This window comes from Phaseolus vulgaris, chromosome 9 (genome assembly GCF_000499845.2).
Source record: "Phaseolus vulgaris cultivar G19833 chromosome 9, P. vulgaris v2.0, whole genome shotgun sequence".
NCBI lineage: Eukaryota > Viridiplantae > Streptophyta > Magnoliopsida > Fabales > Fabaceae > Phaseolus > Phaseolus vulgaris.
This window is the reverse complement of record NC_023751.2, coordinates 23,307,301-23,324,383: the sequence shown is the minus strand read 5'-3', so window position 1 is coordinate 23,324,383 and position 17,083 is coordinate 23,307,301. Positions and strand designations below refer to the sequence as shown.

The 17,083-nt window shown below is 33.9% G+C and overlaps 1 protein-coding gene across 1 annotated transcript; it reads left to right on the top strand.

The window, feature by feature from the left end:
* Nucleotides 1–1,078: 1,078 nt before the first annotated feature.
* On the top strand, nucleotides 1,079–6,242 carry LOC137821088 (phosphatidylinositol 4-phosphate 5-kinase 1-like). Its single transcript, XM_068625513.1, has 8 exons — nucleotides 1,079–2,535; nucleotides 2,616–2,780; nucleotides 2,872–3,037; nucleotides 3,204–3,314; nucleotides 3,428–3,621; nucleotides 3,716–3,846; nucleotides 3,952–4,009; nucleotides 5,122–6,242. The coding sequence occupies exons 1-8, from the start codon at nucleotides 1,490–1,492 to the stop codon at nucleotides 5,429–5,431; spliced, it is 2,181 nt and encodes a 726-aa protein (XP_068481614.1). The 5' UTR covers nucleotides 1,079–1,489; the 3' UTR covers nucleotides 5,432–6,242.
* The last annotated feature ends 10,841 nt before the right edge of the window (nucleotides 6,243–17,083 follow it).

Sequence of the window (17,083 nt, the reverse complement as noted above, 5' to 3'; positions counted from 1 at the left end):
TTATCCAACTATCATTTCAAAATACTATATTTAGAAAGAAAAGTCATACTTCTACAACAATATATATACCATTATATAAATTTGTTATAACTATTTTGGTGTTATTTTTAATTAAGTAATTGTGTCTTGCATTAAATTAAATTAGTTCTATTATTTAATAAAATACACACAGTAGAATCTCTCATATCTAAAAGTAATCACATACAAAAAGTAACATTTCAAATATTTTATAATTATTTGAATTAAAAAAATTGTTTGTAAACAAAACATAGAAATATTGTTAAATAATGAGTTAATGGATAAAAGTGAAGCAATTGTGGAATACATTTAAGAAAACATGTTATGTGGTCAACTGTCCCCTTCCAAGTGATTGATTTAAGCAAAAAAGTGCTTAGTTGATAACATTATTTTATTTCCAAGTCATTAGATCTAGTTTCTTGAGTTTGATGCCACCTTGTGTTGTGGCCCAGAAATCATTGCAACAAATATGGAAGATGAGATATGTTTTGTTTCATTTTTTATCCCAGATCAAAGTTACAAATCAAACCAACACACCACTTTTTCCTTTTTCTCCAAACAATTCAATGCTTCACTTCCATTATATGATGCGCCAAGTGATAATAATTAATATCAAAACATACACACATTTATAAGTTGTTAAGTAAGTGTAGTTCTTTTATATTCTTACAAAACAACAAAAACCATGCTTCAATTCAAAATACTCTATGGTGGGTTCAAACTTGTCACATTTAAATATATATATATATATATATATATAAACTTATCATCATCATCTATGATTGTTTGATTAATTTATAAACAAAAGTTGGTGTTGAAAGTGTTTATATAGTTTTTGTTTTTCATTCTATATTGGTACCTGGTAATTTGTATATTCCTATCAGAGGTCATTTGGCTCTTGCAGAATGCAAAGTTCAGAAATAGTAGGTCAACTCAAATGTGATTTATTGTATTAAAATGCATTTAAAATTTGAGGTCAATTTCTTACATTAAATTAAGCTTGAGTTATGTGGTGTGAAGTTAGCTTAAAACAAATTTAATTTCCAACATAAATAAATATTGGTCCTAACATTATGATTAATGTTAGATTTAAAAAAAAATTGTAATGTTTTAAAGAGAAGATTAAGATGAAATAGGTAAATTAGAAATGTTAGGAAAAGGAAAAGAAGAGAAAAGGTAATGGAGGTGTTTGGTATAGAAATAAAAGAGAGGAAGAGGAAGAGGTTGGTATGGCAATGTTCCTAGGCCTTAACCATAACATAACTATAACAATAACCATAAACATAACCATAACCACTTTCTCTGTGTTCCTTCTCTGGTTTTTATTTCTCTTTTCCCAAAGCACTGTCACTTGGTTCTCTCTATAGTCTCTTCTCTTCCATTGGTGACAGCAAGAGCAGCATTATTACCGTTAGAGAGTTGGCAACGGCATTTGAAATGTGAGGCTGTCTTCAGGAGGAGCTAAGCAAAAATGCAAGAGACGCTGCTCACACTGTCGGACCAACAAAAGGACAACAACACGACCACCAAGGACATCCAGCTCCTCCTGCCGCCGCCGCCCTGCCGCCGTCCCACAAGGACGCGCCGCGTGTCTCCCGGCGCGGTGGAGAGGGCGCTGCCCAACGGGGACATCTACAGCGGCAGCCTGTCGGGAAACGCGCCGCACGGAAGCGGCAAGTACCTCTGGTCGGACGGGTGCATGTACGAGGGAGAGTGGAGGAAGGGAAAGGCGAGCGGCAAGGGGCGCTTCTCGTGGCCTTCCGGCGCTACCTACGAGGGCGAGTTCGCCGCGGGCAGGATGCACGGCCACGGTACCTTCGTCGGCGTCGAAGGAGACACGTATCGCGGCGGGTGGATCTCGGACCGGAAGCACGGGTTCGGGGAGAAGCGGTACGCGAACGGCGACGTGTACGAGGGGTGGTGGCGGTGCAACCTGCAGGAGGGGGAGGGGAGGTACGCGTGGCGCAACGGGAACGAGTACGTCGGGGAGTGGAAGAACGGCGCCATCTCCGGGAAGGGCGTGTTGGTGTGGAAGAACGGGAACCGTTACGAGGGGTGTTGGGAGAACGGGGTTCCCAAAGGGAGAGGCGTGTTCACGTGGCGGGATGGGAGCACCTCCTCTGGGAATTGGGGGAAGGAGTTTGTGAATGAGAAACGTGTGTCGGTGGATGAGTGTTGTAACAACAACAACAACCACAGCACCAAGAGTGTGAGTTTTCCCAGGATTTGCATTTGGGAGCTTGATGGTGAGGCTGGGGATATCACCTGTGACATTGTGGAGACTTCTGTGTTTTATGGTGGTGGAGGGTGTGAGAGTGGTGGAGGAGGCACAGGGTGCGAGAGTGGTGGAGGAGTCACAGGGTGCGAGAATGGTGGAAGAGGTACAGGGTGTGAGAGCGTGCAGTTCCAGAGGATTCCTTGTGGTTCTGTTGACGGGGATGTTAAGAAGCCTGGTCACACTGTTTCCAAAGGGCACAAGAATTATGATTTCATGCTTAATCTTCAACTGGGTATTAGGTATTTACTTTGATTTTACCTACATTCGTTGTTTAATTTAAGTAGATACATCCCTTTGAGACTGAATTGTTTCTGTGTAGATACTCTGTTGGAAAGCATGCTTCGATTTTGCAAGGGCTTAGGCCTGGGGATTTTGATCCCAAGGAGAAGTTCTGGACGAGGTTCCCTCCGGAGGGCTCTAAGTTTACACCTCCTCATCAGTCTGTGGACTTTAGGTGGAAAGATTACTGTCCTGTGGTGTTCAGGTATGCACTAATGGACATGTTCTTTTTCTGTGAACTTTATTTGATTGGTGCTGTGTGGACTAATTATGGCTATGTCTTGGTGGGCATTTAGACATCTAAGGGAATTATTTGGAATAGATCCTGCGGATTACATGCTTGCTATTTGCGGCAATGACACACTAAGGGCGATGTCTTCTCCTGGCAAAAGTGGAAGCTTCTTTTACCTCACTCAGGACGACCGGTTCATTATCAAAACCTTGAAGAAGTCTGAAGTCAAGGTTAGTTGCTAGCCTTAACTAGACTTTAAGATGCATTCAATTTTATGAGAAAGAAAACCATAAAACCTATATTTAGTACGGTGAGGTCTCACTTTCAGCTCTTTGCCACCGTCCTTTTTTTTCTGTGGGTATTCACCATTCAATAATTAGTTGGTGGCCATGTCAGGTGCTCATCAGGATGCTTCCGAGTTACTATCAACATGTGTGTCAGTACAAGAATTCGCTGGTAACAAAATTTCTGGGGGTTCACTGTGTCAAACCGATTGGAGGTCAAAAGGTTTGTATGAACTTACCTTATTTGAACTTTGCTCTCTACTGGTTTACTGTGTGTGAATACTTGTAACAAATTACAACGAGATGAACACTTGTAAATTATGCTGTGAAAAACAGACTCGGTTTATTGTGATGGGCAATGTATTTTGCTCGGAGTATCGGATCCATAAAAGGTTTGATCTCAAAGGTTCTTCTCATGGTCGAACAACCGATAAACCCCGCGAGGAGATTGATGAGACTACCACTCTTAAAGACCTTGATCTTTGTTTTGTCTTCCGCCTGGAACAGTCTTGGTTTCAAGAGCTAAAATGGTACAGAATCTGCTGCCAGGGTTTTACATATTGCTTTTACTTTTAACATTTTCTATGCTCTTAAAGTTGGTCTCTTGTGATGACTTCTGCTCAGGCAACTTGATAGAGACTGTGAATTCTTGGAAGCAGAGGGAATAATGGATTACAGTTTTTTGATTGGCCTTCATTTTCGTGATGATAGCTCAGTTGATGACGTGAAGACTTTAACGAATGAGTTGTGTTCGGGTACACGCCTCTTCTTACTTCCTCGTAGTTCTGTGTTTCTTTTCATTTGGATTAATTGATTGGGTCCGAGAGGTAAAAAATCTGTGGAATTTATGGGTATGGCAGGCAAGAGAGACGTGCAAAATGATGATATACAGGATACGAAGTGGATACCCATAGGCCGGTATGCCCTTTACCCTTAATCCACAGTATCTGACATTTTTTGTTGTTTCATCATGATGAATAAATTCCTATGAAGTTATGGAAACGAACAGAAATTATTGTCCTCCTTGAATTTTTCATTTATATTCCCAAAAAAAGGACAATATTTAGGGATTTTAGAGATCTTTGTGCAGTTCTATTATTAGCTTGAGTGGTCATGTGAATGCCAATCCAGCCCCTCATTTCTTGAAGATGGACCATTCCAAGTCAATTAATGGAATTTGCTTCGGGTAAAGATGGACCATTCTAAGTTGCAATATTTCATGACCAGAGATGGTTTAGTGGGGATATACCTTTATTAGTCTCTTGATACTTACACCCATTGGTAGCCATAGCTTTCACTTCTATGACTTGTTTGCATGCATGTGCCATGTTCTTCGAGCCGTAGTCTGTCTGGACCCAGTCATAAAACAAACAGAAGCAAAATGCTTCTGTCTTAAACTGTCAATATGGCCCATACGCATGCAAATAGGTAAGTCTATATGGTCACAAAGTCATGTAGAAACAAAGCAATTGCAAATAAATTAGCCCCTCTCCATTTGTGATTTAGGAGTAGGTGACTTGCTAGTTATCTCCTTTTTGGAATACGATTCTGTTGGTGGAGATGGACAGAAAATGACTTGAGTTATCATGGCAAAATTGGAGGTAGTTTTATTGACAACAAATGCTGGTGGGGTCGTTTGATTTTTCTGAGAAGGGCAAAACCTTGTTTGCAAAGCTAGTTGTTAGTTGACTCGCGATTGTGATATTGATAAAGCAGTGGCTGTTGTTAGTACTTTTGAAGCTTGGGATATATATATATATATATATATATATATATATATATATATTTGCGTGCCGGTAACATAAAAATCTGGTCTTGTTTTGTTAATATATACACGTTTTTTTTGTTTCTAAACTATAATTACCAGTTGGGTTTCCACTTTTAAGATTTATCAAATAAACTGAACTATTAAATTTCTTATTAACCAAATTAATGTACAAATTTATTGTTCATATCCCAATTATGCAAATATTTGATTTGAATTCTAATTCTAATTTTTCTATGAATTGTGGTGATTCTTGGTATTCCAGGGGACCTCTAATTCGACTGGGAACAAACATGCCTGCCAGACCTGAGAGAGTGTGTAAAGCTGGATTGGATCAGCACACTTGTACTGGAAGTAGCAATTCTACCCCTTCAGAGAGTGGTGATGAGGTCTCTGATGTAATCCTCTACTTTGGCATAATTGACATTCTTCAAGATTATGATATAAGCAAAAAGCTAGAGCATGCATACAAGTCGCTGCAAGTGGATTCCTCCTCCATCTCAGCCGTTGATCCCAAGCTATACTCCAAAAGGTTTAGAGATTTCATACACAGAATCTTTGTGGAGGACAAATGATAGATATACTTGGAGAGAGACAATTGGAACTGAAACGGGACCAACTTTAGCGTGGTGACACCTTAGCATCAGGATCAGGACATGTCAGTGAATGCTGCAAATGTTGGCGATTTAAAGTTTGAACATGTTGGTGCTAAAATTAAATACAAGTCTCAAATGGGAGGCCTTGGTAGTTGATGGCTAAATTTTTCTCATAGCCATTGCAAATGGAATGAAAAGTGAACACTAGTGGGGGGTGCTGGTAGATGATAGACATGGCAGGGGATGCTTTATTTATTTATTTTTTTTTTATTTATTGAGGGGAGAGATTGTGACAATAGTTGGTTGTACATGTAAAATGCATCATAGGGCATGTGATGAGAGATATTCTTTTTTGATGACTTTTGTTGTGGTTGAGGAGAGAAAGAGGTATAGGGAATAGAAAAATGGGTATGGAGGATTCATATTTGACCGGGGTGGGGGTTAAATAACTGTACAGACAGTCAAAGATGGATAAAGGAATGGAATTGAGTGAACATACATTTTTGGTTGGCGAGATCGAAAGGAGAAGGTTTGCCTGATGTGCAAGAAAGAAAAGTTCCCACAGAGGACCCCTCTGTCTCAGTCTCTCTCTCTCTGTCTGCTGTATGCATTAAAATGGGTGTTTTCTCTTTTGCAGTGAATAAGGCATAAAAAGAAGAGAAAAGCGCAAGAAAGAAAGAGTTGGGTGTTTCCATGGTTCATGTTCTTTCTTTGTCACTCTATAAACGAAGTTTAGAAAAGCAGAATAACAATAATACAAGGGTGTGTCCTTTTTGCTTCTTTTGAACAATACCAAGATGCAAACAACTCGACAAAGCAATAAATTTGGACACGTAATGTGAACATGTTTGGTATTTGAGAGCGATAGCTATCCATGCATGTTGTGCCCCTGTATTTTAATAACAAGAGAAAAACAGTGAAACTCGAACCTGTGTCTGCACACTTGTTGCTTTTGTCAAATAATTTTTTCTTACAACTATAACTAAAGTGAAGTTAATTATTTCACATAACATGAACTAATGATCTTGTGACCAAACATTCGGGTGGTATAATTTGAAATGACGCAATATGAGTGGAATGAAATCGAGAAGTGAAGGCTCTTGGATCTATCTCTCCTAAACTCTGGTAGAAACAAGAAATGAAAACGAAGAGGACAAAAAGTGGGCTATTTAAGTAATGGACTGTTGAGTGATCCTGCGCTGCTTTGCCTGCTTTGATCCTGAATCTGGCAGGGCTTGTTTTGTTGTTGGAGTGAGTGATGGTGTCTCTTGCATGGAATATAGTAAACTTTTATTTCTTCTGCAAACTAAACTAAACTTTACCAGACCAGACCCAGGGGACCAATAAATTTACCCCCATCATCTAAAATTCCCCCTGCCAGAACACTGGATTTGTTTTGTATTCATCAAATCACAGTTGTAATATTGTAGCTGAAATTCTCCAATAGTCTAGTAGGAAGGAAAATACCATCACACAGAACTATAAATGGTGTTCAATATGCTTCCTTAACTAACACATTACCAATATTTTTGTTCCATTTCACATAACTTTGCTTCTTGCAGAATCTTATCTATCTATAATACAAAATACAAATGGAGGGGATTCACCCGAAAACTTTTGATAAATGGCTGTACCAGAAAAAAATTCAAAATAAATTAAAATTAAAACAATGCAATTTTTACAAAAATAGAAATCTGAAATGTATTATGCGCGTGACAAGTGAAACTGTGTAATGTCTACACATGTTCTATTTTTCATTTTGAATTCCTTTCATGGTTTTTCTCTATTTTTTTTTTATTTTTTAGTTTTCTCTCTTTTTCATTTCTTCTAAAACTTCTTCTTTTTTGCTTTATCTCTCTCGTTTTTTCTTTAATTTTGTCTTTTGCGTTTCTATCATCACCACCGGTTTCCATGGGTTTTTCTTCATTTTCATCTTTGTGAAATTGAATCCCCTCAATGTTCACACACTGAGGTAAGATATTTTCGTTCTTTTCTACGCATTGGTTTTTTCATTGTAGGTTTTTCTTTTTTTTAATCGTCAATCATTATCTCATTTTAGATTTTGATATTCTTTCGTGGCCACCGCTACTTCCATAGGTTTTTCTTCATTTCCATGTTTGTGAAACTGAACTCCTGGATGTTGAAGCACCGAGGTAACATCTTTTGTTTTTATTTTACGTATTGCTTTTTACATTGTTTTGAGGGTTTAATTGTGAATGAAGTCATTTTGTTTTTTTTTTTACTCCCTAGGGTTTTCACTTTTAATCTATTTTTAACCGTATTTCAATATTTTTTTTGTCAAAGACCTTTCCTTTTTATGCTTAATCTCTGTTTTCAATCTTTGGCTTATTGAATTATTTTTAGTATTTATGGTCTACCTTTTTCCCATTTTGAACCCTATTTTCAAGTAATTTTTGCAAAGATATCCATCATATGTTGCGTTATGTGATAAGTATTATGTCGAAAGTGTTTATTTAATAATAGCAAGTAAGCAAACAATGTTTTCCAAAATCATGCATACATGTACGATTATAAATTTTAAGTTTTGACTTGATGTATTTAGAACAATGTGTTTACCACTTTCTATGTCTTGGATTACATCTAAGTCTCTCTCTGGTTTGTTCTCCTTTTTCGAGTGGTGTCTCGAACCTTTGGTCTGTATGACGATGGTTTTTTGAATTATTTTTTAGCTCAGATTGTATGGGCTGAGTTTGGATGGTTTAGTAATTCTAGGCGTCTGGCGGTGTGAGTGTTGAGATGAAGTGTCTTAAATATTTTATGTTTGTATAAGGGTTGAATCACCCTTGAAGTAGTTCACATTTATTTATTTTTTATTGTCGATAAAAAAAATGTGGTTAACATGCATAATAAGGCAGCTACATCAATATATGATTTTTAATTTTCATTCTTCATTACTACCTCGTATGCATATTGTATCTGATACCATATCATTTATATTTGCACCTATCAAATAAATTAAACATAGTCACATCAAAGTAAAATTTCATTCAGAAAACTCATTTTGTTATCAACAATATTCAACTAAAAGGTATATTTAGTTCTTGTATTTTATTATTTTTGTATTTAATAAATCTTATTTAATTCTTTTTGTGACATTACATGCCTTGATGAAAATCTGATATTCAAAGGAGAGACTCTACAACCATCCTGAATTGATCAATAATTTTTGTCATAATACTTTTGTTTTTGGTCAATTTTATCTTTTCTTAAATTATTTAGTAATAATTGATGTAATTTTGATTTTTATGTGTTGGAGATCCCACATCGACTAGATATGAGGACAATTTATTGTATATAAGTGGGTGCAAACTTTACCTCATGAGTTAATTTTATGGGATTAAGTTAAACTTAAACTCCATTTTGTAATAATAATTATAAGTGTTTTAAATTATTAATTATTGTTAAATTTTTTTCTATATTGTGTTTTTAATTTACCGAGTATATCTATTTTTAATTTATATCATTCTTAATTCATTTAATTTTAACCTACAAATTATTATATAACTAATATTATAATTTAATATATTATATGTGAGAAAAACAAATTTAATGTAATATATATAATTATCCATAATTATTATAATATTATCATTTAAATGTGAAATTTTTAAAAAAAAATCCCGTGCATTGAACGGTCAAGATTCTAGTTAATAACATAATATAATTTTACATTACTTGACTTGAACTTCATTTCAGATAATGTTTCTCTTTTAGCTCAAACAATGAAAACATCGACTTCACTTCTAATATACATTTCTGAATAATGAATAACAGTTAGAACAATTCTTTATTGAAAGCATGTAAAAATAAACTCTAAACAATGTTGTCTCGTGAGCATTTTAATGTCAAACCCAATACATTTGAAACTGTATGTTTTAGACAAACGTTTGTTTTTAACTTTTTATTATTGCAGCATAATGATGAGCACAACACACGCACGCACTAGTGAGTAGTTTACAGAGATACAATCACTACCAGTGGATCTGATTCATTTTGTAACATGTGAAATGAAACAGGAAAACGAAATAAAACCAATTAATTACACATACATCATTGAAATAGGAATATCCAAACAAGCAAATTCCTCCTCCTTAGATGGTGAGCAACAAAGAAACAAATGAGATGATAAATAGAGGGAACAGAAGTGGTCAGAACACAGCAGCAGCAACAAATCAAACAATTGACAACACAAAGGAATAAGTTGGCACATAGACACAACAGAGGCGTGAAGCCGCAGAAAGGACTATCTTTGTAACATAACGTGACATTCAGATTCTTATGTTTTCATTTTCTGAAAAAAAAAAAAAAACATTGCCCAATCAAAAACCATGCATCCTAAGTTAGTTCATGTTAGTTAGTTTGGTTTTGTTGACTACCTAAAAATGATTCTTCAAACTAAATTCATAGCATGTTTTCTTCCTTAATATTTCGTTAGAAGAGACACACAAAATTTGAATACTATGTATGTGTGTGTAATTGATTTAACTCTAGAAATAACATGCTCTGCTTAACTATTTTGCAAGTTTGATTGGATTGCACATGCTATGATGCTGACTCTGGATATAATCTGAATCTGTCCTGCATAATTCTTGAGTTGTGGTAGGGGAAGTAGGTGGATGTCGGTTCATTTTTTTTCTAAATTATAAGTTTTCACAATAATTATTCTAATATACACATTTATTTAGATTAAAGTTGTGTTTGTAATAAAGTTTTCAAATAAAACAATCACGTATGAATATGACCAAACATTGAGTGCAAAATGAAAAATAAAAAAAACTATAAAAGTACAAAAGAAATTGCTGCAAAGGAATGTGAGCGTATCCACCTAGAGTGGTGCAAGAGTCGCACACATAATCAACACCACACACATGTAATGATTTGTATCTTTGTTTAGTCCTTTGTGAAGGTACAATAATTTTCCCCTTTTAATTTAGCCTAACTCAACAAAACAATCACACCGTGACATTTAAAAAATTGTTGTACCAGCAATACCAATAATAGAAAAGAAAGATAACATGTTGGGATGGCTTTGGAAGCCTTTATCAAGTTTGATTTTTATCAACTGGTTATCGATTTATATATGCTCAAGATATTGATAATGTATTTTTGAATAATTGTCTAGAAATTAATTTGTAGAATTTTTTTGAATTTATCTATAAAAATTTGAAAATCATTGTAGATTTCATAATCTAGAAATGTAATTCAAAACATGTTTACAAACTCCGCAATCAACCATACGCTTTTTAAACATTTGCAACACCTCTAGAAGAAATCACGAGGGTGCAAAAAGTGAACGTCCCAACTTGGTAAGACAAAACTAGGGATAAATGAAAAAATACATTCTGGATAAAAAGATCTGGAACATAAAATTAAAAAAGTGTTCCGGAATATTTTCGGATAAAAGGATTTGGAAGTAATTTTTATTTACACCCTTATATGTTTTAAGGTTATTTTCGTCATTATTGAAGAACAATTTTGTCATTTTCAATTTCAGATTGGATGTATGTTAGAATTGATATGGTGCAGGGAACATTTGCCAAACTTTTGAGCTAATATTAACATCCTTGTTGAAATGTACGGGGTTTCTCTTTTGCACTCCCATACTTTTCTTTTGCACTTCAATAAATATGAAAATCTCTACTTTGCCCTTTTGATTTAAAGTCTTTTTCTTTTCTGAATTTTGTAATTCAAGTATAATTTGAAAATAAAAATGTATTTTAGATGGTTTCGCATAAAAGGAATACATTGACTTCTATATTATATAATCTCTAAGTATTTTTTATATAAATAAAATGTTTGCATTGTATAATTTAAAAATCATCTTTTATTTTTAAAATAAATAAACCAAAATTTATTTTCAGTATAATTCAAAAGTAATTTTTTTATTTCCGAATTAAACCATCTCAAAAACAATTTTGCAATTTTTTTTCCAAATTACCCTTTGTAAGCTATTTTTTTTTTGTAAAAAAAAGCGGTTAGATTATATAATCCGAGTGTCGTATGGATTTCACAATTCCAATCCAAAATGAAAAAGAAATTATTGAGTATAAAAAAAGCTTCATCAGAATATTAACTTCTTACAAGTGGAGAATGCTAACTTAGAAAAGTCCAAGGGGTGGCAAGGGAAGAAAAGAGAAAGAACTAGTGACCACGACATAGAAAGAAATATATACTTATAAACTTTTTACACGTGGTGGTGTTATCATTTTTTTTAAAAAAAAATATTAATATTTACTGAAAGAAAAAAGTTTGACGTGTGTGAAAATTTTTGTTTTTTTTTTTAACACAAGCCCTTGATTTAGCTAAAAAAATCGGCCAAATGTTTTAAAACTCACTTTTTTCCCATTCTCTCTCTTTCCTCAATCTTTTTCATTCTGTTTTCGCAGCTCTCTCTCTAAAGCAACTAAATTAGGGTTTTTGAACATGGTTTTTCCTTTTCCGTGAATGGCTGTGCAATGTCGATTCCAACAGATGTTGCAGAACAATGACAGAACACCCTTCAGGTAATGGCTTTTGAATTTGAATTTCCGATTTCTAGCGTTTTTTTTCCGCTTTCCCATTCTCTCTGTCTCTGAAACTTGATTACTCTTTTTTTCTCTCAAACCCTAATCGCAACCCTTCATCTCAACCTTACACCCTCCCTTCTCTCCTCTTCCTTTACTCCTTTTCACCATTTCGGAAACTTTAGAGATATCGTATTTGAAAGCATTTTTGCCCGAAAACACCATTAGACATTTAGAAATGGCGCGTGCTTTTGAATTCTATACTTATAACATTTGAGGGAGCACAACCAGGAAAATTTCTACACGTGGCATTCTCACATTTTTTTGAAAAAAAAAACAATATTAATATTTATTGAAAGAAGAAAGTTTGACATGTGTCGCAATGTGAGATTTTTTTATTTTTTTTTGAACAAAACGAGCCCTTGCTTCAGCTAGTGCAAAACCGGTCCAATGTTTTAAAACTCACTTTTTTCTCATTCTCTCTCTTTTCCCAATCTCTTTCGTTTTGTTTTTGCAATTCTCTCTCTCTCTAAATCAACTAAATTAGGATTCCTGAATTAGGGTTTTTGAACATAGCTTTTCCTTTTTCGTGAATGGTTGTGCATTGTCGATTCCAACAGATGTTGAAGAACAATGACAGAGCACCCTTCAGGTCATGGTTTTTGAATTTGAATTTCCGATTTCTAGCATCTTTTTCCGCTTTCCCCATTCTCTGTCTCTGATACCTGATTACTCTCTTTCCTCTCAAACCCTAATCGCAACCCTTCATCCCAACCTTCCGCCCTCCCTTCTCTCCTCTTCCTTTACTCCTTTTCACCATTTTGGCAACTTTAGAGATGTCGTATTTGAAAGCATTTTTGCCCAAAAACACCATTAGACATTTAGAAATGGCGCGTGCTTTTGAAATCTATACTTATAACATTTGAGAGAGCACAATCAGGAAACTTTCTACACGTGGCGTTCTCACGTTTTTTTGAAAAAATAAACAATATTAATATTTACTGAAAAAAGAAAGTTTGACATGTGTCGCAATGTGAGATTTTTTGATTTTTTTTTAACAAAACGAGCCCTTGCTTCAGCTAGTGCAAAACCGGTCCAATGTTTTAAAACTCACTTTTTCCTCATTCTCTCTCTTTCCCCAATCTCTTTCGTTTTGTTTTTGCAATTTTCTCTCTCTAAAGCAACTAAATTAAGATTCCTGAATTAGGGTTTTTGAACATAGCTTTTCCTTTTCCGTGAATGGCTGTGCAATGTCGTTTCCAACAGATGTTGCTGAACAATGACAGAGCACCCTTCAGGTCATGGTTTTTGAATTTGAATTTCCGATTTCTAACATCTTTTTCCGCTTTCCCCATTCTCTGTCTCTGAAACCTGATTATTCTCTTTCCTCTCAAACCCTAATCGCAACCCTTCATCTCAACCTTCTGCCCTCCCTTCTCTCCTCTTCCTTTACTCCTTTTCACCATTTTGGCAACTTTAGAGATGTCGTATTTGAAAGCACTTTTGCCCAAAAACACCATTAGACATTTAGAAATGACGTGTGCTTTTGAAATCTATACTTATAACATTTAAGGGAGCACAACCAAGAAACTTTCTACACGTGGTGTTCTCACATTTTTTTGAAAAGAAAACCGATATTAATATGTACTGAAAGAATAAAGTTTGACACGTGTCGATCGTAATGTGAATTTTTTTTTATTTTTTTTGTGAACAAAACAGGCCCTTGCTTCCGCTGGTGCAAAACTGGCCAATGTTTTAAAACTCACTTTTTTTCCCATTCTCTCTCTTTCCCCAATCTCTTTCATTTTGTTTTTGCAGTTCTCTCTCTAAAGCAACTAAATTAGGATTCTTGAATTAGGGTTTTTGAACATGGTTTTTCCTTTTCCGTGAATGACTGTGCAATGTCGATTCCAACAGATGTTGGAGAACAATGACAGAGCATCCTTAAGGTAATGGTTTTTGAATTTGAATTTGAATTTCCGATTTCTAGCGTTTTTTTTTTCGCTTTCCCCATTCTCTCGGTCTCTGAAACCTGATTACTCTCTTTCCTCTCAAACCCTAATCGCAACCCTTCATCTCAACCTTCTGCCCTCCCTTCTCTCCTTTTCCTTTACTCCTTTTCACCATTTCGACAACTTTAGAGATGTCGTATTTGAAAGTATTTTTTCCCCAAAACACCATTAGACATTTAGAAATGGCGCGTGCTTTTGAATAATGTTAGGTCTTCAACTCGAGGAGAAACAACTACATGATCTCTGTCTATTAAAAATACAAGTGTTATTAATGGCAAATGGGTAGTCATTACAAGAATTTGTCTGTTTGCCTTGATCCTTCTCATTCATCTTTGTTTCAAAATAGGTTTATTATGGATGAACTTAACAACAACAAAGATGAAATGGAAAAAGAGCATATGTCATTGTTGATATGTCTCACAACTGAGCAATTAAATGTTTATGAAGAGAACATTTCATCAGTTGAGTCTGAAAAGAGTGCTTTCTTCTTTCTATATGGTTATGGTGGAACTGACAAAACTCTCATGCGGAGAACATTATCTGCTGCAGTTAGATCTACAGGAAAGATTGTTTTGAATGTAGTATCAAGCGGAATTGCTTCTTTACTACTACCTGGAGGGAAGACAACACATTCTAGATTTTGCATTCCTATTCTAATAAATGAAGAATCAACTTGTAATATACCTTAAGGAAGTCATTGTGCTAGACTTTTGATTGAAATGAGATTGATTATTTGGGATGAAGCACCAATGATGAATGGAATGTGTTTTGAGGCCTTTGACAGAACTTTGAGAGATGTTATGAGAATGATTAATGAGGGAAATAGTAAAAAACCTTTTGGTGGGAAGTTTGTGGTTTTGGGAGGTGATTTCAGGCAAATATTGCTAGTTGTAAAAAAATGATCAAGATACGATGTTGTGAAGTCAACAATCAACTCTTCTCATTTGTGGCTAAGCTGTCATCTTAAAACTTTCTCAAAACATGAGATTAAACAATGCAAAATCTAATGTAAGCGCAAACAGTATCAAAGAATTTGTTGATTGGATTCTCAAAATTGGAGATGGCCAAATTGGTTTGAATGAAAATGGTGAGTGTGTAGTGGAAATCCCACCTGATCTATTGATTGAGCCCACAGAAACACCTTTGTTGTCATTGGTGAATTTTGTTTATCCTAATTTGTTAACTGACATGATGTGTTTTGGGTACTTTGAGGATGGAGCAATACTTTGTCCAACAATTGAATCAGTATAGCAAGTGAATGATTTTATTTTATCTATGTTAAATGGTAAAGAAATAACTTATCTTAGTTTGGATACACCTTGCCAATCAGAGGAAGATCATGAAATTGAAGGTGAATGGTTCACCTCTAAGTTCTTAAATGAGAAAAAATGTTCAGGGATACCAATCATCGACTTCATTTGAAAATTGGCGTGCCTATTATGCTTTTGAGAAATATTGATCAAGTCAATGGTCTTTGTAATGGAACAAGGTTGCAAGTTCTTGATTTGAAGAAAAATGTTATCTGTGTAGCAGTTCTAACAAGAACAAATATTGGTGATAAAATCTTCATTTCAAGAATGAATTTGATCCCTTCAGATTCAGGTATGCCATTCAAATTTCAAAGAAGACAATTTCAAGTAGCTCTATGTTTTGCAACAACAATCAATAAAAGCCAAGGTCAATCATTGACTAAAGTTGGTTTATATCTTCCACGTCTAGTTTTCACACATGGACAATTCTATGTAGCTATTTCTAGAGTTAGAACAAAAAAATGAATGAAAATTCTTATTCTTGATGAAGATAGAAAATGTTGTTTACACTGAAATTTTTTATAATATTTAAAAACAATGGAATAATGTGATAAACCTATAATTATAGTTTCAACTTAAATCTTAAATCATAATGTGAACTTCAATTTATATTAAAAAATGACAACATGTATATTTTGATATTAACTGTTTATTATTATAATAGTAATTTATAGCATAACAGAGTGTTTTATATTATAGATTTCATAAATTTTTATGATTCATTAGGAAATAGTATTGCATGGAATTATAATAATCACTAAATGTTAAGCTAGTAAAGGTAAAACACAGTTGAGTGACATTTATTATAATTGTTACAATAATATGTGATTAAAAATCAATTTTACTTTTATAACAAACTGATGTATTTAATATTGTTATATTAAATATTTATAATAGTACCGTTATTTAATAAACTTAGTCTTTAGAAAAGTATACTGCTTTTTTATTCCTACTTCATAATAAATGTATATGCTAACTAATTAAAAATAAATGAAATTAATTTTCTAATTATAAAAGATAATTATTGTTAATTTAAAACTAAAAGTATGATAATTAAATAGAAACAAAATACATAAAATGTATACCTAACTTGAACACCTTTTCAAACTCTTGAACTCATTGTTTACCCAATGTTCTTTTTTATGGTTTTAGAAAAGTATACTACTTTTTTTATTTCTACTTCATAATATATGCTAATTAATTAAAAATAAAAGAAATTAATTTTGTAATTGTAAAAGATGTTTATTGTTAATTTGAAATTAAAGAAATGATAATTAAATAGAAACAAAATACATAAAATGTATACCTAATTCTTGAAGTCCTTTTCAATTTATTGAATTTTAAACCCATTGTTTACCCAATATTCTTTTTTATGGTTTTCTGTACTTCTCATTCATAGTGAAGAATAGTAATTTATTTAGTATCACTGTCATTTTCAAAAATTTAGAAAAACGGATTCCTACTTCATACTAAATGTATAAGCTAACTAATTAAAAATAAAATAAATTAAATATAGAATGTAATTTTTGTTAATTTTAAATTAAAAATATGATATATTAAAATGAATTTATGATGTGCACATGTATGTTCAAATATGCACCACGCACTTTATTTGGAATTCTGTTTATTTTTTTTAGAGACGGGATATTTGTGAATGGGTATTTAACCACAAAAATATTTATTTATTCATGAGGGTGCATTTTTTAGACAGGCACTCTGCTCTGCTGGATTGGATTGATGTGTTGCCTCATAGGTTTCTCATTTCACATTAAAACGTATACTTAA

Excerpts from the sequence above, each read along its gene's own strand:
- LOC137821088 (XM_068625513.1), top strand. The coding sequence starts at position 1,490 with ATGCAAGAGACGCTGCTCACACTGTCGGACCAACAAAAGGACAACAAC. Across the intron at positions 3,315-3,427 it reads AACCGATTGGAGGTCAAAAG|ACTCGGTTTATTGTGATGGG; the intron begins GTTTGTATGAAC and ends TGTGAAAAACAG. Across the intron at positions 3,847-3,951 it reads AACGAATGAGTTGTGTTCGG|GCAAGAGAGACGTGCAAAAT; the intron begins GTACACGCCTCT and ends TGGGTATGGCAG.